A 26,914-nucleotide genomic window follows, 5' to 3' on the forward strand; every position below is an offset into this window, starting at 1 on the left:
GGGCTCTGTAATGAGGGATGAACAGACAGCATGGTTGAGGTGGAAAGGGTTACCTCTCGATCACTCCTCTGTGTTTTGCTGAGTATTTTAATTAAAACCAGATAGAGGAAAATTCTTCACAGTTTCCAGTTTTTAGTGATTTTTACCTGCTGTTGAAAATTGCATCAAGACATAACACTGAAGGGATGATGTAAAGAGGAATGAATGCTCCTTTTAGCTGCTATGAATAGAGGCTTCTCATATCAGTTAAGTGTTGACTTTATAATTATGAGAAGATTACACATTTCTGTTATTTTTCAGCTGGTCTTCTAAGATGTAAATTAACTAACATTTCATCCCTTTGTGTAACCTTTCGAAATGGAGAAGGGAGGTTTGGCTGTTAAATTGCATAAGGTCACATTTATTTGGAGGTGTTTACTGTACTAGCAAAATGTAAAATTACCTTCCTAACCTTTCAGTCTCTTCTATCTGCTCACTCTTTGGTTTTGCAGTTCTTTTCTTTTTGTTGCCTGCAGAAAGATTTTTAATGAATAATTGTCCTGGAGGTGTTTGCTTCACAACTGTACTTTAGATGCGTTTTTCTAAGTGTTGCTAAAAATTCAGCCATGATTTTTGCTGTCTGATGACTGTGTGTGGTGGAACTGAGTTACACACTCAGTGAGTGATGTTCAGGTGATGGGATGCTCGAGGGGGTAGTGGGAACTCAGGAACAGAAGAGCATCTTGCCTCTTGTTCATCACTTCCACTTGAGTCTGGCATCCAGCTCTACAGGTAATAGTCCATGTTCCCAAATTTGGCTTAAAAAGAGAAAGCCTTGCCATCTTGGCTTGGAGATGGTGAGCAGGGTGAATGCGAAGAAGGCACCTAGTGATAGTTCTGGGAGCAGGTCTGCCGTGATGTGTGGTTTTGTCCTGCAGCACTGAGGGCCGGTTGGCAGCTGCTGGCGTCTCTTCTGTGAAGAGAAGACTTGTTGCCAGCACTATCACTCACAGTGATTGTTTTGAAGGATAAATCCTTTCTCCCCTCAAGCAAATAGCGTTCGACATTAGCAATTGACGCCAAAGTGTATTTCACTGTTTGCATCTCAGTGCCAAGTGCTATTGCAGGACACATGTTCTTTAATAGGAGTGGCTTAGCACTTCAGTTAAGTGATTGCAGGTTTCTCTGTAGAGGTTATGGGCCAAGGGTTTGGCTGCAGGTGCAGTGGGCAGGTTGTGAAGAGAGCAGTTGATGCCAAACCTCCATTATGGTTGAGGTTTGCCTTTATTGCCAGGTCCTTTCCGAGATAACTCCCTGATCAGCATCTTCTGGTTTTTTTCCTCTTCAGAGGAGCCAGGTACTTCTACCCCTGGTCCATCCGTAAGAATGTGAAAAGTGGGTAGCAAAAACCCAAGTGCGTTTCTAGGCATGCAGTCTGCTAGCTCTGGATGATGGTTTATCACTAGCTGGCAATCAGTGCATAACTGAGAGCGTAAGCAGAGTCAGCGCATACTTCTTAGTTGAGTGCTATGACCTTGCCTGTTGCACGCTGTTTTCATCTGAAAAAACTAGCTCTACTCTTTTTCTAGTTTTCTGACATTTTATACCTACTTTGCTCCCATTTTGTGTCAAGATGAGTGAGACAGTCAGGGACGAAGCAGAGAAGAGGAATGGTCCCAAGTGTGATATTTGTGGACTTCTGGATCATTCATGGATACTAATTGGATGTGGATCAAGTGCATGTTCACATTTCTGTCATATTCACCAGACATACCACATTACCCTGGAGTTCCCGCCAGCTGCTGCAGAGCAGTGTTACCTGATCCAGAACTGACAACACCTGATCCAGCAAAATGTCAAAGCAGTGCAGACAGATGATACCAACCTAGCAGAAGTCCTGCCAATACGGAGTTAACCATCAGTACTTTACACTATGGGGCATCTTTTTATACGGTACTAAGGGCTGTAAAGCTGGATTTACTCAGTTGTTGGAACATGGCCTCATCTGCTGCAGTGCTGCTGCCCGCCTCAGTGGAAGGGTCGCTACTGATTAAAGGGGGATCTACCCACTCCAGCTGGTCTGAGCAGTGCTGGCTGGACACAGCTGCCTTGGGGAGCAAGTCATTGAAGGAAGAAATGCAGCTCAGGTCCTTTTGTGGTGATGCAAAGCTAAGAGTTATCCCGTAGTCAGATTCTTGCCTGCAACAATTCTTACAAAAGCCTGAAACAGCCACCATTTCTCTGCCTTAGGTCTGCAGCAGAGAGCAGCTGAACGCATGGGACAACCCAGTTCTGTAGAAGCCTCATTTTGCTGTGGAAGTTGGCAGCATGTTGATTTTCTGATTTTTACTTTTTTTTGCTCACCCCTCCCACTCCCCAGGGTTGGACCCATAGGAAGGAATTGAGCCTACATATCTAGCATGTAGTGTTACTGTTTCCCGGAGGTGGAGGAGGCAAAATTAGAATGTCCTGTTTACATGTCATTAGTGCTATATTTGACCAGCTCTCCCAAGGGTTTTCAACTTGCTAGATCAGGACAGGCTTTTCTTACGGTCTTCCTGCCCTGCTGGAGGGAGGAGTGTGGCTGTTTGCACCAGCACTGGGCACCTCCCTGGACTGGGCCTTACAGCTGCAGAGCGGGCTGGGATTGTCACTGTAGTCCAGGCAGGGAAAGTGAGCTTTGCCAGGATAGGTATTAGGTTGGTGCAAAAGTAATTGCAGTTTTGGATTGTGAATTTTAAATAATTATAACTAGGCTCAAATACATCTTTATTAATCAAAATAGGAACCATTACAATCAACACATTTTTGCCAAGTTTGTTTATTTCCGTAGTGTAAAATCCATGCTTTGGGATTTGACGAACTCTTGGAAAGCATTTTCTGCATCCTGCTGGTTGTGGAAGCATTTTCCCTGCAAAAATTTGTCAAGATGCTTGAAGAAGTAAGTGGTAGTTGGTTGGCAAGAGATCAGGTGAATGTGATGGATGAGGCAAGACTTCGTAGCTCAATTCATTCAACTTTGGAAGCGTTGGTTGTGTGACGTGCCGTCAGGTGTTGTCATGAAGAAGAATTGGGCCTTTTCTGTTGACCAATGCCAGCTGCAGGTGTTGCAGTTTTCAGTGCATCTCACTGATTTGCTGAGCAGACTTCTCAGATGGAATGGTTTTGTTGGGATTCAGAAAGCTGGAGTGGATGAGACCAGCAGCAGATCACCAAACAGTGACTGTGACCTTTTTTTGGAGCAATTTTGGCTTTGGGAAGTGTTTTGGAGGTTCTCGGTCCAACCGCTGAGCTGATAGTCACCGGTTGTCATATACAATCCACTTTTCATCGCACGTCAAAATCCGATTAAGAAATGGTTTGTTGTTGTTGTATAGAATAAGAGAAGACAACACTTCAAAATTACTGGTTCTGATTTTCATTCAACTCATGAGGAGCTTTTTCACATTTCTAATTTGCTTCAAATTCTGAATGACCATAGAACGGTCAACGTTGAGTTCTTCGGCAACTTCTTGTGTAGTTGAAAGAGGATCGGCTTCGATGATTGCTCTCAGTTGGTCATTGTCAACTTCCAGTGGCAACCACTACGCTCCTCATCTTCAAGGCTCTCCCCTCCTTTGTGAAACTTCTTGAACCACTGCTGCCCTGTATGTTCATTAGCAGTTCCTGGACCAAATGCATTGCTGATGTTGCGAGTTGTCTGCTGCTATACAACCCATTTTGAACTTGAATAAGAAAATCCCTTGGATTTGCGTTTTGTCTAACATCATTTCCATAGTTTAAAATAAATGTGAAATAAGCAGCAAGTAATAAGTCAGTAGCAAAAAAAGCAAAGTGAGAAAAGCACATTAAAATGATGTATAACATAACCACATTTATTTAATAATGTATTCCAATGGCAAATTTCAACAGTGTGAAAACTGCAATTCCTTTTGCACCAATGAAATACTTTAGAACTAAGATCTTTCCTTACAGGAAGGTATATCCCTCCTCCCCATGTTCTCAAAGCATCCTCGAGTAACCTGATTTGCAGTGACAGGAAAAAAAAAATTATTCGGAGGGTTGAGGTGACAAAGGTTTTTAAGTCATTCCCAGCTTTCCTTAAGCGAAATAGCTTTGTATCCTTTTGAAAATAGCTTGGTATCATGCCTACCTACATGCACGTTTTTGTTTTAGGCAAACCTATTTGTACTTTGGGAAATGATGAAGAACCTCCATGCGGCAGGTGAGAACTAGTGAGCCAGTGTGGGCAGCACCTCTGCGGGGCTGCTGGGGACGTGTGGCACTTGGGTGCTGCTGGTGGAAGGAGCTGCTGAACTGATGGCCAAGCATGGTTACGTCATGCCGTGCCTTTTCCAGACTGTCATGCTCCTTCTGGAAATAGACCGTTATCTAAGAAAATATAAAAGTGCACCTGGAAACTTTTAGACTAGTCTCCCTGTTTAATCATGAGCCCATTTCAAATATGTCAAGGAAGGCAGCTGTAATATATGACCTTTTTCTGCCGTATATTAGAGTGATGACTCATACATGCACTGTCAGGAGAATGTAATGAAAAGTCTCTCCAACTTGATGTCTGTGCAGCTGATGTTGTCAAGTCTGACGTGCTGTGGAGTTTGGGGTATCTGAGCTCCATTGTTTTTGCTTTTAGTATCGCTCGTTACCTCATTGCAGATTTTTCTAAACTGAAGTATTTAAATGGATTCTGTCTTTGCCATGTCATCTCAGAAGGGTTAGCCGTCTTTTTCTCTGAAGACCACAGAGGTGCCAGTGGTTCTCATTTCATATAGAAAAGAGCCAAGATACAGACAAACTAAATGCTTTGCTAAAGAAAAATGAAGTCAAAACTGGGAAAAGAGGCTGGTACAGTATAGTCGTTTGCTGGTTCTGTACAGTGATTGCTGTAATTTATAGAGGAAAATCTGCGATGTGTAGATATACTATTATTAATGTACAGTATTAGCACAAAAGAAAGGCGATGAAAATACAAGCTTTAAATATTTCATTTATTGTTCATTTACTGTAATAAAACTGTCTTGATGTCTATAAACCTGCTACTGGAAACAGCTTAAATAAAACTTGCAGGTCAGAATCTGGACTTGCTATTGTGCCACAGTAAATTTAAAGCAATGGTGTGGACAAGCGTCTCATCCCAGAGCTCAGATGGTCTCCAGCTAAATGAACTTGTAGAAATTAAAGCGCTGGTGGAAATTACAGTATCCATGTTCATTAAAAACCAAATGTGTTTATGTGTGAGTGCATTTGCAACCTTTTTTTTTTTTTTTGAGAAATTTCTATCACCATCTGTGAACTGCCACTTCTGTTGCCCACTCTATTGGGATATTTGGTGTGAAGGTCCACCCTATTCCTAAATCAGTATGAACACACAGCTGGACTGAATGCCCCTGGTGTTCGACACCAGCTTCTCAACAAGAAATTTGCCCAGAAGCATGGGGAAGCTTCGGATGTTGGTGTTAGATCTTTCTAGACTGAAGCTGAGACCTGCAGGAGCATCACTCGTGCTGTGTGAGGCTCGCCTGGTGACCCTGGATGTGGTGGTGTGTTGTCCTCTGCCAATGGTTGTACAAGCTCAAGTTTGTGCTGGCCTTAACCTGTCTTCACTTGATTGCTACTGCCACTGTGCTAGAAGTTTTAGGCTCCTCAAATAGGCTGAATTATACATGTGATCACGCTCATTATGTTCCTGGCAAGACAAGCGTGGTTTGAGCTGAAAGGCCTTGTTGACCCAGTCCCTTTGGGCTGTAGGAGGATGCGTGTCCACAGTGAGACGCTCAGATGTTGAGCGGTGGGGCAGGGAAGGAGCTTTGTAGACACACTTTTCCCTCCAAGTCATTCATTCCCAGTGGTGCTCTCTTTCACACCCACCCCAAGCCGTATGTGTCCCTTTGCTTTGATAATCCCAGTAATCACAAGGTGCAGGGTTTTTCAAAAAGATGGACCCAATTTCAAAGAAACAGATTTCAAATTGGGTCCATCTTTTTGAAACATCCTGTACTTTTAGAACCAGGATTTTCTACTGTCGTCCTTTTGGTCAGTAATTCAGTTGCTAAAGTTATTTGCAAGTCCCCTTGTGCTGTGTTTGTCAACTTGAGCATGAAGCTTGAGCAGTCAGCTGAGTTCCGAATCACAGACAAAGCAACCTAAAGTGGTGCAGACCATAGAGCAGCCACGAGAACTACTCAAGTCTTCCAGTTCATTGCCTCGGTAGCAAAAGATCTTTCTATAAATGCCAAGTGAGAATTATGAATCATCCTGGAGCTGCCATGCACTAAATCAAGCAGCAGAGAAATGAATGAATATTTGTAAACCAAGTGTCAGTGTAACTAAAACACTGTGCAGAACAATAGTCCTGTGATATGCCTTGTGCTGTTGGGAGGCTCCGTGGCAGAGTCGGAGATCCACACAAAGAGAAGTTCCGCAGAGGCACGCTGGCTGCGGCTGGGGCAGGGTGAACTCTGGGCAGATAGTGTCAGTAGTTTCATGGTTCAGAGCAGTAATTTCACATACTGTATGAAGCAATAAGCATTTGCTATGCTAGCTTCAGGCTTTCACTGTGCAACTGGGTGGATCTGCTTTAACAGTAACAAAAGCCTTTTAGTTTCCAGTAGCTGCTAATCAGAGCTGATACTGGCTCCAGTGACATCTCCTACTCCTCAGTGCTGACCTGGAGCTGCCATGGTTTAAGTCACCAGCACAGACGTGCCCTGGGCTCCTATCTGCTAAAGTATGAACTCTGGGAGAGTGATGTTTGAGAGTTGTTTCCACAACCTTCTGTGTTCCCAAATTCTCACCTGTCTCCTCATTTGAAACTCTGACAAGTTTCTGACAGAACAGTGTATGTATTTACTGAAGCAAGTTGGTATATGCTGAGGCCAAACCCTGCTGACCTGCTGGAAGTGCTGATCCCTCAGGCAGGTAAAGCTCAGCACCAGTGTCCTGATCAGCACTGTCATTCCTGGAACTGGTCTCAGTGCCTCCCTTTGTGGCCATGATCTCTCCCAGCAACTCCTACATGAGCCACAGCCTTGTTAAGCAATAAGCACAGTGGAGGTAGTGAAAGGAGCTGGAGTTGGACCCTGGAACTTGCTTCTACAAAGCTTCCACTGAATCTGAACTTCACCAGATTTGTAACCACACATAAACTAATCTCAAACTTTGCTTTTTCTGAGTAAGTTCTACACGCACATCCCTCCTGCTCCAAGCCTATGTGTTGAGTAAAGCCTCATGTAGGAGGTACTGAAGTGATGGAGATCCTTTTAAGGCAGCGGAATCCTATCTTAAGGGCCTAGGTAGTTTATTGGTGGAGTTTTTTTACCTTCTTTGTTTAAGGAGGAAAGCAAGGTTGGGGACAATCTTGGTGAGGCTTAACAATGACAGCAAGAAGCTTCATCATCCACAGCCTGCTTCTTGTCTTGCTTTGCTTAAGCTGTGATTTGTGTTAGGTGCTGTGGCTCATCTTCCTCCAGTTTAACCTACTCCAGCCTCCAGCGTGGTCACCGTGGCGAGTGCACGGGTATTTGCAAGCCAGAGCTGTGTTACTGGATGGGATCAGGTCCCTCCTGGCTGTGGGATGTTGCATTGCCAAGTGTGGATGGGCTCTGGCTTGGGATGGGAGCTTGAAATATTTGCTTGAGCGTTTCTCACTTATTTTAGTCTGTCCTTTTAAACCTTAATTCAAGTTGTGGTGTCTTCTGGTCTTCCTAGGGGGAGAGGGCAGTGCTGGTAGCTTACCCAGACAGCCCCTCCATCGTTCCTATCACAAGACGTCTTAGGCCAGGTCTTCATGCAATTGTTGCATTGCTGCTGAGCATGTCCAGGATATACTTTTTTTTTTTTTATAACTTCTAGAAACCAGACTGTATTTTATGTTGGGTATTCAAGCCTTGGTACATTTGCCAGGCGTCTGCCAGGTGCCAAAGCCCTCCAGCGAGAGCTACCTGTGGTGGTGAGGGCTGGGAGGGTTTCCAGGCTGCCTCCCTCCCCCTGCCCGGCTGTGGGGAGAGGACCTGCCCCGCACCCCGTTGTAGGTGCCTCGTTTCTGCTGTCTGCCTCTGAGAGATGACGTGTGTGTCGGAAGATCCCTCCTCCTGCGGCTGTTGGAGGGGAGGGAGCATTCTTCTTGCCTGAAGTCACCTCTCAGCATCCCAGCTGCCGCAGTCCAGGACGTCTGCACAGTAGCTGCCATCAGCTCGGGCAGGTCCTGCTGCGGCAGTGACAGGGCTGCCTGGGCTCAGGGCAGCTCTCGTGCTTCACTGTTTACCCAGCTTCTCAGCAGAGTATTTTTTTAAAGGTAGTAGCAACACCCTATGTAAAACTAGCCCACGTGGGAATACCTCCCGTGGCCAATGGCACCCGCAGGTGTCTGGAGCAGCCCCTCCACAGCCCTCCTGCTCCTGCAGTGGCATCTATTGCTGCAATTCGATTTCTTGAGCTGATCTAAGGCTTTCCTCCTCCTTTGTTCTTCCTGCTCCATGGCTGTAGGTTTTCCTTTCCCTGCACCTTGCCTAGGCCACAGGTGTGAAAAGGCTTGTTGGGGACTTAAGCAGAGATGATCTTTTCCAGTCCAAGAGAGGAACAGGGGATTTTGTAGTAGCCAAGTGTGATGTTCATCCACCCTTTTCCCAGCACTGCAGCATGAGCAGAACTGCAGAGGCAGGGAGGGAGTAATCTGTGCCATGTGTTAGTTGTTAATTTTAGCTTTACCATAACTCTTGACGACAGGGCTTGGTTGTTTCCTACTGTAGGCAACATGTAGCAGTTATCCTGGAGATACGGTGTGGCTGCAAGACAGTAAAGCTGCAGCTCATCCCTAAGCTGTGCACAGTCGAGGCGTGCAATAGCCAAATTCTCCCTCCGACTCACACAGCTCCTGCGAACTGAAGTTGAGAGGCCGTATGGTACCATTTTTCTTGGCATTTGTACTAAACCCTTGACTTGAGGTTAAGTGAGGATGGCATTAGGCACAGGCTGAGTTCCACATCTATCTGAGAACAAAGCTTGGCCAAAAGGTGGTTATATATGTGCCATTAGATGTACTGCATTTAAACTTTGCCTATTGCTTTTTTTGCAATTCTGAGTACCTGGTGAAGTCTGTATAAGTACTAGCCTATACTGGCATCATCAAAAGAGCATCCTAGAATTTGATGTACAGGTCCCAAACCGCACTTTTTCTAAGGCCTAGGCTGCTACAGGGAACTCTTACAAGTAAATTATAGCAGGCAAAACAAAAATCCTATAGCTTTAATATCTTTTCTAGGTTGTTATTGACACCTTTGCTTGTTATAATGCATTGCTTTCCATCTCCTGCATCTGCAGCAAAAGTCGACTATGTCAGAAAATACCTATCTTATTTTTACCTGGTGCTGATACTGGTATTTTGCTAATGCATGAGTTACTTAGAGAGCATTGTGTTTCTGATGGCTGTGTTGCCGTGCAGTGCTGGAGGCTTGCCTGGTTGCATCCCGAGATGTTCTTCTGACTGACACGGTAAAGCTCGGTGAAGCAGACAGGTGAAAGGTACGGGGAGCACTGACGATGTGCTGTAGCCAACTCCAGCCGGGGAGTCTCTGGGAGCTCCTTCTCTTTCTAGTGTTGTTTTTGTTGATGGTCTTTTGCTGTGGTCCACAGAGTATGTTTGTTCAGTCTCTGATGTTTGGTTAAACACTGCGTGAGGGTGCAAACATCTCTTGACTGCAGCGAAGGAATGCTGTGATGCTGTGTTCTGCTCAGCCAACCTTTATGCAAACTTTGAGTATATGCAACATCTTATAACAGCTAAAGAGAGACACCAGACCTGTAGGAGGGCTGATGACCTGAGTGGAAATAAAACAGCTGATGTGTTAAAGAACTGGAGGCACAGTTGGGTGCTTAGAATAGAGGTGTCAGGAGGGGCAAGGAATCACATAAAGGCTGCAACAGTTGATCTGAAGTCATGTCAAGTGAAGTGTCAGAAATGCGACATGCTTGCTCTGTAACAGAATGTTCTTCATAGGCGGTGTAACAAGCTTTGGAATTAAATTGGAGGGGAAAAAAAAAAAAGTGCTGTAGCTATTATGTCAAGTCTTTCACAAGCTTGCAGTGTGCAGTCTGGGCTGTGGCTGGTGGAAAATCAGACCTGAACAGCCATGTAATCAGTGCTTTTCCTTGGCAGTTATGAGCTCACACTATACTCACACCACAGCTGCATATGTATTTTCCAAAATACACTTTTGAAATTATACATGCACTTTTTTTAGTATGGTAATCATTTCTGTGGTCATTCATTCCTGGAGTTAATTAGTAGTGTCTTAGAGAAAATGAGTTAACAAACTGACAGCTGCTCATAACTAATCACTTGCTGGAGAGGCCAGTGTAAATTTAACATCCACAATAAATCCTTCGTTTGCTTATGATGGTTCAGTGGAGCATTGGCAAAGAAATGAGGCAATAACTTCATTTATCAAAGCAGTTCATGGCTGTAGTAGATTTACGTCTGAGAGCTCATAGACAGAAATGCCAGAGGATTATGGACTCTGGATTTCTGCTCCTCTTTGAGTGATACTAAGTGTAAATAGGAAAAGGTAGATCTCACAGTCATACAGGTTATCAATAGCTGCCAGTCCCCAGTACACATTCAGCATGAAAAGCTGAGCAGGAAGGGTGCAGGTAACTGAAACATCATGGCAAGACCTGATGCTGAAGTAACAGGTGGCTCATTTCTGGCGTGACCCCCTGTTCCCTGCTGGGTGTGCGCCCCCGCTGCCCCAGGGCCGGCGGGACCGGGGTTATTGCGGAGCTTGTGGTGTGTGGTGGGGCAGGGAGCAGGTCTGCGGGTGCTGCGCTGCTGGGAGCAGGTCCCGCGGCTGCTGGCAGACGGGATGCCTTTTCCAATCAGTGTCCACAGTAATCAATAGCCATCTTTGAGCAGCAGTTAACTATTAACTCATGGCAAATAGCAGAACTTTTTTGTAACCTTCGGTTACAAATAAATAAATAGACATAACAGCCTTGGATAAGGCAACAAATATTCTGAAATTCCCATTTCCTATACCAGAGCTGAGCGAGCCTGAGGACCAGCATTTTCTCAATACTTTGTTTGCAATGAACCGATTGAGCTAGCTGGCAGCTAGTTGCTAGCACAGGTTTAGCTTGGGACATTGTTACCTGGTAATATTAAAGTTATAGATCATGTTTCAAGAAGATGGACCCAATTTGAAATCGCTGTATCTCTGCAATTGGGTCAATCTCTTTGAAACACGCTCTAGTTCCTGCTTCACTGGAATGCTGTACTCATGTTTAGGATTTTTTTTCAATCTATTATTAATGGTTTTCTTGTTTTTTAAAATTATTGTTCCATTTTGGAAAATGTGCTCATGGTCCAAAATGGCAACATTGTGCCAGAATGTTGAACTAGTTGAATGAAAGGCTCATCTCTCTTCGTGATTTGAACTGAAGGAGTTAAAAGGTAGAAACACCAAGAAACCCATGATTTATGAAAGGTCTTTCCATATTTGAATATTAATAGCATAGGAAGATTTTTTCCTCAAATATAATATTTTTTTAACTTGACGGAATCCCATTTAAACTGATCACACTACACAGCCCGTGCAGGTGGCTGTATTACTGCTGCACTGAACTGAAACAGTTTGGTTTCAGAAATGATGTTTAAAATGTGTCTTGGATAGCTGGGGATGGGCAGAGGTATTTGTGGGCGTCACGGTGCCGGTGGCTGTTTCCTGGCTGAGAAGCTGGGTGCCGGGGTGCTGCTCTCCTGCCAGGCTTACTCATCTCTGTACATGTACCTGCCAGGGACAAACAGCCCTTCTGTCCCCATGGCGTGGCAGCTTAGGCCAGTTCATATACCGGGAGTGAATAAAAGCAAACCCCATGGAAACCGAACTGAGACACCAAGCGCTTTGTTAGCCTAACTTTGTTCGTTCTGCTATTAAAGTTTCTACTAGTTCATAATACGCTAATTTCCCCCCACAAGCAGTCCGCATTTATATTTTCTGTGTGTTTGTGTGTATAAAATGTTCACAGCACAGTGGGGGAGAATTCGGGATGATTAAAGCTCAGTTTTGTAGTTCTTGAGTTCCTAGACCCTTAAGTATATTAGCAGTTTTGTTGATGCTAATGATTAATGCTAAGCTCGTGCGTGCATTTGTAGAAACAGGGCCTCAAACAGCACATGGAGCACATCAGCTTCATTATAGAGCTGCATGAGGCAAAGATCTCAATTTTTATTTTATGCTGTAGTGTTTTAAAAATTATGCAACCTTGTCTTGAGATGTACCATCCTGCTACAATCTAATAGAGACTAACGGACATCTCAGAAAAACTTAGTCGATGGTCCTGAGCAAGTGACAGAACGGCATAGGTTCTCCAGCATTTAATTTCCTCTTTGTGGGGATATGGAAGCAAAGTGATTCTTGAATTATCCCCCTGCCCTGGTTTGAAAAGAGGGATTGTACATAGATAGGAATAAATGCATAGGCAGAAGACTCTTAAAGCTATAACTACGAGGGAAAAGCTTTTTAAAACCAAAGAAAACAACACCCCAAAAACCCCTGTGTGTGGAGCTTGTTGAAATCATGACCTTTCCTGTGAGGCTGCGTGCCTGGAGCTCACCACTGACTTTGCCAGCGCTACACTGGAGCTTTGTACTTGGGTCTCATGCAGACGTCATGGAGTCATCCCCGGCATCACCAAGAGCTCGCTCGATCAGCGAAGGTGAATTTATCACCCCACTGAAGCAAAACTGCCAGCCACAGTTTTTGCCCTTAGACCATAAGGAAGGTAGACACCTTGCTCTCCTGTTTTGTAAGGTGCCAGGTTATGTTTTTGAGGTTACATACTACTGTTCGTGGAAAGTTAAACAATTATTAAACGTGACCGACAGACCCGTTTTCCTGGTACTGCGTGGCTGTTGACGTTGCATTGCTGGAGAGGGGCAAAGAGAAGTCTTTTGGTTTTGGAATGAGCTGGTGTTTTATTGCCGATTATTGAATGTATTATGGTAGAGCACCTAGTCATGAAAGTCGCACTGAATTACTGGCGGGGCGAATGGAGTTATTTCTAGGGAGTGTGCAGATTTTCTGTCCCCTCTCGCTGCATTTGCCTCCTTTGGATTTCTGTGTTTAGCCGGACTCAGTCTCCATGCATTGAAACACCAGCAGAGGCTTTCTTTCCCCCATCCTTTTATTTTGGGTTAATTTCTGTGCATTTGTTTCACTCAAGTCACCTGTTACTGTTTTGTGTACTTGAATCTATTCAGGGTGAGGAGTTCATCGATTTTGGGCCTGATGGGGGTATCATGAGTCTTGTGACTCAACAGCCTGGAGCTGTTTCTAGGGGCTGCGGAGGATTCTAACTTCCATTCTCTTTCTGCTTTGTAGGTATTTGTATAAAATGTGGAAAAGGTGTCTATGGAGCAAGCCAGGCTTGCCAAGCAATGGGTAACCTCTATCATACCAACTGCTTCACGTGCTGCTCTTGTGGTAAGTCAGATCTACCATAGCCTTACTAAGTGGCTTCTTTTTGTAATATATATTACTTTATCAATCAGTGTACAAAGTGAGGCTTAATCTTGCCTGCTTCCTGAGGCAAAATGCCCATGCAAGACTCCAGCTTCAAAAGTTGTTTTTTATTTGCCATCTGTAAGTGTTCAATGGTGTTTTCTCTAAGCATCATCCCAGAAAAGTAGTATTTGGTTGTTTTAAGGGCTGCATTTACAAAATGGCTTCAACCTGGCTGTTATAAGCACTACATACTTTAAATCACTCGTGTTTATGGAACTGTAATATGTGTTTATCATTTTTACAGAAAAACAATAAAATTTGTGCAGCCAAAACCATATTTTCCCTCACTTTCTGTTTGCAAATGCAACTCAAGCATGTATACTTGTCATTTCTATAGATACCTAATGCTCAAAAATTTTCTGTTATGTTTGAGTGTGATAAGAACAAATAGAAACTGTGTGTTGAAACACCTTAAGCTGTTGCAATATTTTATTTTTTAAAGGAAAACTTGGAGATAAATCACTGTCTCCTCCTTGTTCTCAGGACCTTTTCAGGTTTCTCTTCTAATCCGAACACATCTGAAAGTATTGCATTCTATTCAGGGCTTTGCCACGGGAAACAGGACTTGGAAAATTCAGGGCAACACTTTCAGAAGTGTTTGCTTTAAGTCAAGCATTGTGAAGTTTAGTTGGAAACTTTCTCACTGTCTTGTCAGAAACTGCTGAGAGCTCACAAATTCCCACCAAGTTCAAGGGAAGTATGAGAGCTCAATTTTCAGGAGTCAGGTAATTTTTCTTGATATGCCCACACAATTATTTCCATTCCTAATATATGAAAATATTTGCCTGGATGTTGAAGATCTTGTTGTTATACATTTACACAGCAAAATATTTACTCTGAACAGCACATGCCGAGCACGAATTGTTTATAATAAGGATTAGAAAAAGAGCAAAAGATTATTGGTATAGAACTAAAGACATTGATAATGAAAAGACCATTGTAAAGTTGACTTGTGAAAGAAGTGTTGTCTTTTCTCCTGAGATTTGTCCAGATAAATATTGGTTTAAAGAAACCTAGAACCTGAATGTGGAATTTAGTGACCTTTATAAATGACTCTGGACCATGACCAGGTTCTGGAATAAACTTGTCTCAAACCTTCAGGGATGATTCTTGACTTTGCTCAAGTCTGACAGGGAATGAGTAGCTGTTTTGTTGGCTCATGAAGTGAACAGCATCCTGCTTAACACAGGATTACAAAATGTGATATTGGATAATATCTATCCGCTCATTGCCAACATTAACCTAACCTAATTGCATGGGTGAATTCCAGCTTCCTCTCTGGGGCAGGCGTGGGTTTTTTAAGTAGTCAGGATATGCGTTTGTTACCGCAGGGGTCTGTACACAGGTCACTCTGTTCCTTAGAAGAATGTATAAGGGCCGAGGAGTGTATTTTAACAGCAAAATACAAACACAACGTAATTCTTCAAAAGCACAACAAGCTTTTCTGACTGTCCTGGTGAGGCGTGTGTGGCCAGTGTATATCTACTGTAGGGCAACTTGAGACATGTCTGTTCAGAGCGTAGTTTTTCCCCACCGCACAGTGCCAGCGGAATTTAGTGATTCAGATGGTTTTCCGTGAGTCACGCACATGCACGAGGAAACGGTGCTCCAGGTTGTCTTAGCCCCTCGCTGTACTGCACATGGGCTGCAGGGCCCAGCTATCCCCCACCAGGATGTTTTGCAAGAAGGGCTTGGGTTCCTTCTGTCTGCAACCTCTGATACAATCCCGTTGAAAAGGGAATGTGTGTGGACTTATTTTAGGCATTGAAAAGGTGGATGTGTTGCTGATGTGGCAGGAGTGCCTGAGCGTGGGTAGAAAAACTTGATCAAAGCTTAAGTTCAGCTACATGTGAGCAGAGCTTTTCACCTCCACCCAGCTCCGGAATAGTATCAAAATGAGCATAGCTGAAAAGGGGGTGTTGCATTAATTCTTTGGTTTCTCACTTTATTTGAGACTGAGCAGTCTTTGGGAAAACCAGAGTGATTCAGGACGGGGCCAGTAGATGCAGACCTTGGGAATGGGGTGTGTGAGTTACCTATGGGAACTGCATCCTGGACTGTGCTTCTGAAAAGGCCTTACAGTACATCTCGTACCATCAACCACATGCAAACTTCTCATAGTGCTGCAGTTCATGAACAGGGAGTTCATTTTGCCTTGAGTGTGACATTGGTGGGACCCAGGTGAGAATTCTGCACTCTAGTTTCGGTGCCCACCCCTAAAGAGATGAGGAAAAACTAGACAGGGCCCAGAAGGAGTTACACAGATGATTAAAGGCAGCAGAAAATGGGAGAGCCTAGTGTAATTTGAGTAGCAGAAATGATGGGAGGGGCATGTGGCTGGAGCTCGTAAATACTTTTACTAAAAAACAGCATTAGAAAGTGTTCTCATACTTACTAGAGACAAACACAAGAGAGATCTTTTCTACAGGCTGAAATTACACAATTCAAATAGGAAATCAAAGACAGTTTTTGTACAATGAGGATGATTAACTGCTGGAATGAAATAGCAAGAGAAGTGGCAGATTCTCTATTTTTGTTTTCAAATTAAGACCAAATGTCTCTTTGGAAAGTGTTTTAAGTTGAGCCAAACTTTTAGATTCAATATGTAGGTAACCGGGTGAACCTTTGTTAGGCAAGAGGTCACAACACACAGACTAATGCTCCTTCTGAGCCTTTGACAGGAGAGCAGAGAAGTGTGTTAGTATGCTCTGCCTACAGCGGTTCCTATGCACTAGTTCCTATGTAGACTTTAAAATCTGAGAGGGAGTAGGAGTGCAAGCTTGCCCTTCTTTTTTACTCTTTTTTTTCCAAATAACAAGAATGATCCAAACTCTCCTCCAGCAGTTATCAGTCTTATTTTCAGTATAACAGATCTAGAAAGTAGAAGGCTGTAACCAAAGAATAAAAATTCTGTACCTGAAGACATTTGATTAAGATAAGGGCCCAATACTTAAACAGTTACAATTAAAAAATAAAAGAAATATATATATTTCAAATCCTTGGGAAAAGTTGTGGTTTGGAGACCACTCAGGCTGAAATGTGATAGTGAGTGGAGACAAGTGCAGTTACGCAGAGAAGCGGCAAGAGACCCTCAATAGGAAATTCTGCCTCAGTCGGAGTCCTTTCTTAGGCACTTCTTTGAGTTCAACTTTGGTTTCAGCGCAAAGTGCCATCGGTCAGGGTGCCCTGGTTGAAAAGGGCAAAACGGGCCATCCTGCGCCTTCCAGGGGTGCACAGTGCTTATGCCGGTGCTGTCTTTTTTGAGCCCCACCATTGCACATCACACCATTGCGGGAGAGTTTGTGTTGCTTGTAATTGAGAGGAAAACATAAAATATGCTCACAGATGCAGGCACCTCTGTGAAGTTAATAAACAGGAGACTTTCATCCCCTTTAGATGTTTTGGTAAAATGCTCAGATGGTAAATCTCTTCACTGTATTCCTAGGTTCTGGCAATTTTGGGATAAAACTCAGTAACATGTTGATTCAGAGTTGCACAGGATCTCCTCAAAAAAAGGAAATCTCACCAGTGAGCTGAGGTCAAAAGAAGAATGGAAAGGAAAAGTAAATGACCTAAGAGGCACCTTTCATGTGCTGCATTTCTGCCTCTTAAATGTGTTTAGTGGGCTTTAGTCGAGCCTCGCTCCTGTAACTGAGCAAGTTCAGCATCTCAGAACTTTGTCAGTTAATTTTTGTTATGTCTCTGTGTAAACCCTGATTGCTTTCTGCAAAAAGCCGTGCTCTTCAGTTAGCTTTACTTCATAGGTTAGATAGTTCTCTTCAGGTAATGTAAAAGCTAAAGTGATCTGATTTCCCTGAGATCAAGTAGTTCAATGTAGATCTTTATCCACAATCTCTTAGAGAAAACAACTGAAGCTTGTTAGGATGGTTTTTAAATGTAGATTCAAATCCTCTCTCAGCCTTAACACCAGTGGAACCTCTTTTAGGCCTTGATTCAGCAAAACACTCAGACATGTGCTTCAATATATTATATGACTCATATGTGAGCATGCTTTGCTGAATCTTAAATAACAGAGATGAATTCAAGCAACTACATACACTGTCCCTTCTGTTAAGTGTAAAATTTTAGTTTTGGCAGGAGTTCAGTGGCAGATTTTGCTTGTGGAAGACAAGAGCTGAAAAATGTCTGCCTGAAAAGCTCATAATCTAATTCCTCTTAGTAGTATTTCAGAGCATGTCAGGATTTCTTGAAGAATAGTTGCAATAATGCCAGATCGCTTGTGTGCTCTAAGTGCAGATGATCAGCTGCAGGAATTAATGGACTCTATTTGATACTCATTACAGAAGATAACTTATCAGGTCCCTCCAGTTTGCAGATCATAATGCCACACAGCATCTTTTCAGGCTGAAAATTTTAATCCAGCGGCAATAATTGTAGAAACTGCAGTAAGATAAATCTTTACAGTGAGGAATATCGGTCTGGTATTTGTTACTCTGAGGGTGTAGGAGATGGGCAGGGAATGAACTTTGCAGAGCTAAGGATTTAAATCTCCCTATTGTCAAAGCTGAGACGTATTTCACCATAAAAACCAGGAACACGTTCTGCTCTCTTACATGAAGGCAAATGTTTGAGCATGCCATTCGTCTTTAATTTGCACTTTTGCCACTGGTTTTAAGGCACAGGAAATCACTGCAAGATCAATCAGAAGCCTAAAGCAAACTGTATAATCCCAGAGGTATGCGGCACATTTCTTACCTGGTAGCTATTGATCAGACTGGAGCACTCATGGGGGTTTCATACAGCAGTTTAATTTTAAGGGACAGCTCATAAAGGCATTGCAGTTCAGTTGATTACTGGCACTGCTGCTGCCTCAGCGCTGGCCTTTGTCCAGACTTTACAAGCTCGTTGCTACAAGCCTCTAAGAGAAGGATAAGGATCACAGCGAGGGCTGACAGCACTGCCGTTTTGAAAGGCCCAAGTGGGACAAGTGTAGCAGTAGGTATTGTTACCCTGGAGGTATAAAGAGCAGTTCTGAATTAGCCCGTGCCCTCCAGCTGATGTGCAAGGGGAATTGGTTCATGGTTGTGGATGCAAGCTGCCTTTTCACTCCTATCGGGTCTCAGAGACAACAGGTCCCTTCTGACCGAAGCCGCTCAGTGCTGCTGGATGTAGATGTCTATTAATAGGAGATCACTCATGTCCCGACTTGTAGGGAGAGGTTCCTTGTGACACTGGAAATGGGCTTTTGTGTATTTGCTGCCCCGGGTTGAACCTTTGTTTGCACTTGGTGGTAGTGAGGCACAGAACATCTTAAGGGAGCTGTGTCCCTTCAATGTGTATTTATCAGCAGTTGGTGAGTTTTTAAAATAGCCACATTCCCAGTGGAAGGTTCATTTTCAATTCATATTTGTTATGTCCCCACAGCATATTTATAAGTTTGGCGTGAGTCATTGCATCCAAATTGCACACTGCCAGTACTTGCTCCGTTTCCTTAAATTAAATTCTCTGTGAATGTGATTTTCACGTAGAAGAAAACCAAAATCAGTGTCAAATCTATAAGCCCTACACTGTGTGTCCACCAGTGTTAGAGTTGTTAATCACGGTGGTACAAATACGTGTGTGGATGTCAGTGCCTTCTAACTCTGCAGTGCCTCGTGGCTGGCTTAGGTGACGCCGCTGCAGGTTCGGTATCTGTTCACCTGGCTGCCGTGGCCTCACGTGGCGATTCTGAGCACCCAGCAAGCACAACCAGAACACTGCAGGCAGGGGAGCTAATGAGTACTGCTGCAAGGGAGTGAAAGTCTGCTGGTTTGCTAATGTCCTTGCACACTTTTCCCTGCCATTTTCTAACCACATACTGTTGGACCGGAGCAGACTGGAATTTTGGGATTTTTGGTCTGTAGCCCTGCCAGAGCCGTTGGCTAATACCTGGTGCTCAGGGGAAGACGAGCCAGCGGGTGATTCAGCGCTGTGCATGTGGGAACATTCCTCCCCGACCCCCGTGGCCTGGAGCGTGAGAGCTGCATGCCCTCAGCTTGCATAACCGCAGTTGTTACTCATCCCCGACTCAGACCCCGCATTCGGATTGAATTCACGGCCACCTGAGTGTTTGGTGGTTTCCGGGCCGCAACTGGAGCTGGCGGTGGGTCCTGACGCACTGCGTGTGGGGCAGTTACTTTGAGGTGTGATTCACAGGAAAAGCCAAGCGCTTTGGAGAGGTGAGAGCTTGGTTAGGGAAAAGGACTGAAGGATCTGCTGTACATGCTGTTAAGGCTGCGGTTTGTGTAGACGTGTAACTGAGATAACTTTCTGCGTTGCTGCTGGAGTGCAGAATTCTGCCTGAGTCATCCTGCGTCTTTGGGATAAGTTACAGCCCGTGCTTAGCCCCACGCTTTCCGTTTTAACACCTATCAAGGCAGATAGTTAGAAGTTATTTCAGGTATGTCTGCAACTGCAGTTCCAGACAAACCCATTAATGCAAAATTCACGGAAAGGGAGGTGCTTGCTTTAAAAAGAGGCAGCCAGATGGTAGAGATGACAGCTGGCTTCAGATGCTTTGGGTTCACCTTGCGCAAGACTGAACCATGAATGAGTCTCAGCAAAGGAATGTAATCTTGTCTTCTGGTAATTAAAAGTCAGACTCGGATACCAGCGCCTCTAAGAGCCTAAGTACCTTCAGGTACCAATTGGTTGAAAAATGTTTCCTTTATCTTGATCCATGGTTAGTCTGATAGTATTCCAGGCTTTAGAAAAACAAAAAAGGATGGGATGGGAAAAGGGTAATTGTAAATGTTTGAAATGGGACTGACACAGGGAACTCTCCTTTATTTATAATGAAGTTAGCAGGTTTTTATATTTTAGGAAGTGTTTAGTAGTTTCTCTGCATTGTGCTCTGGTCCAGCAGGGCACTGATCTGTGTATTTGACTTCAGATAAACAGAACAGTCCATGGACTGTGTCCCTTCTACAGACGATACTGGTGGGTGCTATGTCGTTAAAGGTTTTCAGTTCTGTGACTGCTTTAAATTAAGTTCGTTCAACTGTAGCAGAGGACCTGTTTTTTAAGGCCTGGGCCTTACTTCCATGGGGACATCTCAGATGCTTGAAGATGCATGTGCTTAAAGTTTCTCTGATTTTGGGGGGTGGGGGGGTCTTAATACAGAGTACCCATCTTTTCTGAGGGCTGCTATTGCAGCTACTGTTGAGATAATAGGTCTGGAGGCTGACCCCCAGGAAAAGGTAGTTTGAATAGGTAGCCAGCCGACAGAGAAACAGAAAACATTCCATTCCCTATTTCTGATCATCAGAGGGTGTGCAATGACTACTTGGCTGGTGGTTTGTCTCTGTCTCCTTGTTTCCTTGAAAGGTAGTAATTGTGTTCTGCTATTATTTATTCCAGCATAAAATGCATGGCTTTTGATCGTTATTTTAATTGGTGGGGGTTGCCTGGCAACTGATGATGGAAACTTTCCTCTGTGTTGATTGACTGACCATAGATTTATTCCTCTCACAATATTTTTGAATTCATAATGTGGAACCAGTCATTGACAGCACCCGTGACCCTTTCAGGGGTTGGAAAACATATAAAGTACAAAAAATATACTCTAATTATCAAGGTTGCTGCCTCTGTTTTTTATTTGTCTGTAAAAACCAGAGAGAACCTAATCACTTCCTTGCATGGTTTTGTGTGTTTGGAATGCCACCTATTGTTTAGTGTAACAAGATTTGCTAAAATTTCCCCGTTTCCTTATCAGCATCTATTATCTGCAGGTCTTGATTTTCTTAGTCTGAAACCCACATGTCTTGTGTGACTTTTTTTCATCTTTCTCTTCTACTCTTTTTTCCTCCTCTTTCTTGCGTTTCCCGCTGCCCATTTAAAATGTTTTCTTGGAACACATCTCAAGTTTCTCCAAGAGAAAAGATTCCCTTGGGCTGCTGTTGAGTTCATCTCTCAAAGGGGAAGAAATCCAGATAGTCCAGAACAGAGCGCAGGCAAGTCACTGGCGTTATCAACAGATGTTTCTGTTTCCTATTTCCAGGTTCTGTAATTTTTAAGTATTATCTAAAAACAAAGGAAAAAACAGGTGGAAGGAAAAAAGTGAAGAAGAAAATGAGTGAAAGGACATACACATGGTTGGCTTCCAGTAATTTTAATTATCTAAGTTTCTGCTATATGTTGTCCCTAAATATTTTTCAAAGTGCCTAGTCAATGCTCTAGTGACGTCCTTGATCATGTACTTACCTGAAAACCAGACCCCAGAATGCCACAGCTCTCTGAAATAATTTCTAATTTAATATAGTTCATCATCACTTCTTCAGCAATAAATCAGCTCTATCTCCACATGTGCCAGTTTTGTCCTTCATCACTTCAGTGCTCAGTAAATTGGTGCTTTATACCACAACCAACCAATAATTTCTTTTCCGGTGCATATCTCAGTGAGTTCGGTCCTCACACACAAACCTGTCCATGTACACAATCATGTCCATGGTCATGTGTTTAGCCTTCCCTCTAAATTACGTCAACTGGATACTCTCCTAGAATTTGACTGGATCTCCATCTTTGCTTTGTCCTGCCCTTTGGACATGTGGATCTCGCCATTACTGCTCTGGGCTGACCCAGAGTGTGGTCTGTGGGCCACCACTACCTGATTCTTTTCCTGGTGTGCTGGAAGGATTGAGCTTCAGTTTTTGCTCTGATGCATCTTCCGTGAAGAAGAGAAGGCCAGCTTTCCATCTCCCTTGACTTTTTCTTCTTCCTTCTTTCTGCCTATGTTTGCTCTGGCATGTGCCTGCTCTACTACCGAAGAATTCAGACTTTATTGTTATTTCTGTGTGGGCATCTTTTGTTCTTCATTTCAAAGGAGCACAATGGATTTCTTTAGTAAACATCTTAACTGCATGTCAGTACCTTTTTCTCCAGAAAATAGTGAGCTTGCCCCCTTGCCCTTGGCGCTGTTTAAAATTTTGGTATACCCTGGTCATTCCCCGTTTTGACTCGTTATGCATATCTTAGGCTTTTCCTGGCTCCCCGAATTCCCAGGGTCTAAAGGCTCCAGCCTGCTGGCAGGTCATCATCCCCTCACCAAGGAGGCAAGATGGAAACTTCAGTCTGTCCTTCCTCACCAGAAAACCTCCTTTTCCAAACTCCCCGTGTACTTCTACAACTGACAGGTTTTCTGTTCTTATACCTGTTTTCCTGCTGTCTCCAGTCTTGGTCTTCTCGCTGTCCCTTCCCTGGTGAGGCTCTGCAGGGACAGGACCTCTCCTCGCCTTTCCCCGCTTGCCACGCCACTCACCCAGCTCTCGCTCCTGCCCTGCAAGTGCTGCCCAACGAGGACAGGAGCTCTGGGCAGAGGACATGGTGTGAAGTGGAAGTCTGGTTTTGCTGCTTCTTTTACTTTCATCCTCATGCGCTGTCTAATAAAAAGACTCTCTTGCTTTGCACCTCATCTATGCCTCCTACCCAGGCTAGGTTACTAACTCATCCTTAAAAATAATTATTGTTTACTGCCTGTTTCAAGAGAAGGACATCTGTATGGCCTGAAAACTCGTTGATGTGTCACACCAGAAAGCAGCCTGGGGTTTATCTTATAAATTAATTTTACAGATAAAAGGCTTCCACTGTCACTCTTTACCTTAAGGATGCTTTTACTTCTGCAATCCTAGAAGAGCTGTTTCCCATAAAAGTCTTGCCATAAAAGATCTTTTGTTGGTAAAGTTTGTCTTCACATTTATAAAATAAACAGTGGCAGCAGACGTTGACATTCTGTCTTTCAGGCTTTCTTCTGGCAGAGGGTCTTGGCAAATGACAGAGAAAAAAATTCTTAGCTGAGAGGATTGATGGGTTGGTGGTCACGAAGGGGTAAATCGGTCCTGTGAGTTGGAGGAAGGGGTTTTACTCGCTATGGGCTTACTTGTCATCTTGGGTAGATCATTTTGCCTGTCTGGCCTTGCCTATGTGGAGATAATTCTTTTCACTGACCTCACATGTGTGGTACTGTGCTGATATAATTAATATTTTGAAATTGTTTGGAGATCCTGAGGTTGAAGTCCTGGAGAAGCGAGAAGTTGTATAAATTATTAAATAATTATTGTTTTATCACAAATAGACGTGTTTGCTGGAGGAAACACTTGCAGTGTCTGGCAGCCAAGCCATACAGCTGCTGCAGCATGCTACTGAAAATAATTACTTGCTCAAATAATGCATATTTACAGTTTATGGAGGAGCATTTTGAGGATTATGTATCATTAAATAGACTAATGTAAGATTTAAAGAAGCCTGCTTTCCCAGCACCGCTCCCCAGAGCCCTTAGTGCCTGGGCCACGTGAATAACGTTCCCATTCCTCTGTCCAAGCCCAACGTTGTGTTTTTAATTTATTTTAAGTATCCAAGGAATGCTGTCTCCAGTATTCAGAGGGCTCTAAATCGGATGTGAGACACAAATGCACCAGAGAAGCTTATCAGAGAAACAGGCTTGGCATGAAGCCTACATAAACAACCATAAATTTTTTCTCATTTAAATGATGGGACTCGGGAGGATTGGCCGATTATAGCTGTGGTGGGCTGTCCTTAGGCACTAAGGAAAGTGCTTTGCTGACCTCTGGTATTTGACATGAGCTGAATGTTTTGCTTTCTTATGAACTTACTGTTATACAGTGACCAGCTTGATTCTGGTAAATTGACTTCTACAGGTCACTTTCCACAGTTATTTGGCAGCAGTGGATGTTTTCTCTTACCCTGGACTTCTCAGGAAATTTTAGCTTGGTTTTGACCCAGGTAGGGAAGAGCTCTTGCTACCAACCAATCTTCTCTGCCTCTCTCCCTCAAAACACAGCACAGGAAGAAACTTAGTAAATTTGATCTTAGCCAGAAAGCATTTTTTCCCCTTTCAATAAATATCTCATTTCCTGAAAATCCCGCCTTTGACCAGAACTTCTACTGGGACTTTTTAGATTTATCATCACTCATGGCCAAATCCAGTTTCAGTTAGTGTCAAAGTTTTCTTGACTTCATGGGGAGCGGCATGAGCTCCTGGCTGGGCAGCAGGAGCCTCTTCCCTCTGCTGGTATAAAAAGCAGGTAATTTTGCAATATAGCTTTGATTATGAACACTGTTCCAGAAATAGCAAGAAATTGTTTTATGGTTTCACTGAGAAACTCCTAATATTTTACCAGCATGAAACCTATATGTGGGTCTCCTGCATTGCACTGACACAAATAAAAACAGGAAATCTTCATGCTTGCAAACTTGGTCCCACAGTCTTGAATTAGGTACAGTAAATACTTTCTAAAAACAAACCTGAAGCAAAACCCCACCGTGGCCTCCCCGATGGCCGATGTCCAGTCCGTATTCAGTATTCCTCCATTTATAGGATTATTGGCTCCATTTGGCAGTTCACCGGACCAGTATCTGATTGAGCGCAGGCAGCGCACTTTGGCAGCCAGCAGAGATAATGTGATACGCTGGAGTGTTGGTGCGTGTCTGGAAATCGGTGCTGGGCTGCAGAGGATGAAAGCAGCCTGGCTGGGGCTGGTACCCGATACGCAGATGCTCTGTGCTGTCCCTTAAACAATCGCCTTCTCTTGATGATCCACCCTCCCGTGAGAGCTCACCAGCTCTCCTGGCTCAACATTCAAATAAATTATTGAGAAATATTTTCTTGAAGTGGTAGAGAAAGCAGGAGTGTAATAACTTCAGGCGTAGTCCTGTGTTCCTTGCCGGCCCCAAATGTCCAAGCAGGCTCAGGGCATGCAAGGAGTGAGGAGAGGTTCTTTTGGGGAACAGCACTGAGCACTTGCTGAACACTTGGTCCCCTCATTCCTCTTCCCATGGGTGTTTAGTACTTGAGGACAGGTATATGTCCTGCGATTCTGAGCCAGAATAACCTCCCACCATCATTTTGGGGTAGTGGGGGCTCAGGTGCTTCAGCATTTCACCAACAACATTGTTGTTCCTGGGTGATGGAATGACCACCCTGCAAGCTGAAGTGGCACAGCCTCCATGCCGTGTCCCACAAAGCCGAGCGATAGGCAGAGATGTGGGTCAGTATGTTTGCATTTAAGTTTTAGTTTGTGCGTGACATGACTAGAGGGCTATGGAAGCCTGCTGGAGTCAGTACCTGTTGCTTACACTCTCGAAGCATCTTCTGCTGAGTGGTTTTGCCAAACGCTCCTGTCACCTTCTGCAATCTGAGGAGCGCTGCGGCACAGGAGGGTGTAGGGGAGGCTGTCGACAGTTGTGGCCTCTGAGATGGTGTTCAAACCCCAGGGTAAACTCAGTTCTTCGTGAGGTTACTGGAGCCTTGCAAAGTCATTCCCAAAGTCCCCTGTGAGTGCTTGCTGCCTTGTGGTGTTAGGGGCAGGCTCGCAAAAACAGGTTTCAGGTCGCACAGGTACCCTCCCTTTCCTCTGCCCGTTTGTCCCATGGAGTGCAGGTGGCACAGAGCTATCGGGTGCTTGCCGAGGGATTCCCTTGCTCCTTTGTGCGCTGTCCCGCTCCTTTCTGTCTTCACAAGCTCCCTTTACAGATGCAAAAATCCCTGTATTCTTTCCCTTTCCTCTTCAGGGACCCTTATAATAACCTTGTCCTCACCTCCCTATGTGCTGTCTCTGCTTCCAGCCCTGCTCCCTGCTCGCCATGCCTCCTCAGGCTGGCTTCTTCCTCCTCCTCTCCTCCAGCTCCCAACCTGATTTTTCTTGCCTAAAACCGCCAAGCCTTGACTCTTTGTTTGCCACGCTCCTGTGAACTTGCACTGCATTTGGAATAGTAGTAATAAAAGTGAATGATGAGCCAGGCAAGAAACAGGCAAAGAAGTGGAGGAGAGAAACTTTTAAAGTATCTCCTGTAAGAAGAAACAGAATCAGCAGTGGCTGCTGGCTTCTGACAGCACAGCCAGCTCAGCTGGTGTGGGTGCCCGTGTGCATGCAGAATACAGCTGCTCTTTAATTGTACCTGTGCAGAGTGAAAGGCATCTGATTTAATGCATATTGAAAAGCAGGAATGGGTTTAGCAATAATTTTTGATTACTGGCTGCTGTGTCTCTATGGCTGTCTATCAATGTTTTAAAACACAAGTGTGGTATGTCCTAACATTAAATTGGATATAGTCATAGAACCTCAGTCACTTAACTCAACTGGCTCCCTGGGTGCTGTACACTGTCGTTCTTCCAACTGTGTTCTCTGCAAAACTTTTCCTGGAAATAATGCAAGTAACTTGAGTGAGTCAGTAGATTATCGACTTTAGGAACCACAGCAGTGTAAATTCAGACCTATGGAAACAATTTGCTGAATCAGTATTAACAGTCCAGTGTTCTCTCAAGCAGCAGTCTCCAAAGTGGGGTGCACACACCCCAGAGGGTGCTCAAGATGATCCATTAGGGTGAGGGAAGAAAATACTTC

General features: G+C 44.1%; 1 protein-coding gene across 1 annotated transcript in view; it reads left to right on the forward strand.

The window, feature by feature from the left end:
- WTIP (WT1 interacting protein) overlaps positions 1–26,914 on the forward strand; it is an 85,391-nt gene that overhangs the window by 20,281 nt on the left and 38,196 nt on the right. Inside the window, exon 2 of the mRNA XM_065641107.1 lies at positions 13,374–13,475. Within this exon, the coding sequence (XP_065497179.1) occupies positions 13,374–13,475 (102 nt within the window). The remainder of the gene's footprint in view (positions 1–13,373; positions 13,476–26,914) is intronic.

The sequence above is a fragment of the Caloenas nicobarica genome, chromosome 9 (genome assembly GCF_036013445.1).
Source record: "Caloenas nicobarica isolate bCalNic1 chromosome 9, bCalNic1.hap1, whole genome shotgun sequence".
In the NCBI taxonomy this organism is placed as follows: domain Eukaryota; kingdom Metazoa; phylum Chordata; class Aves; order Columbiformes; family Columbidae; genus Caloenas; species Caloenas nicobarica.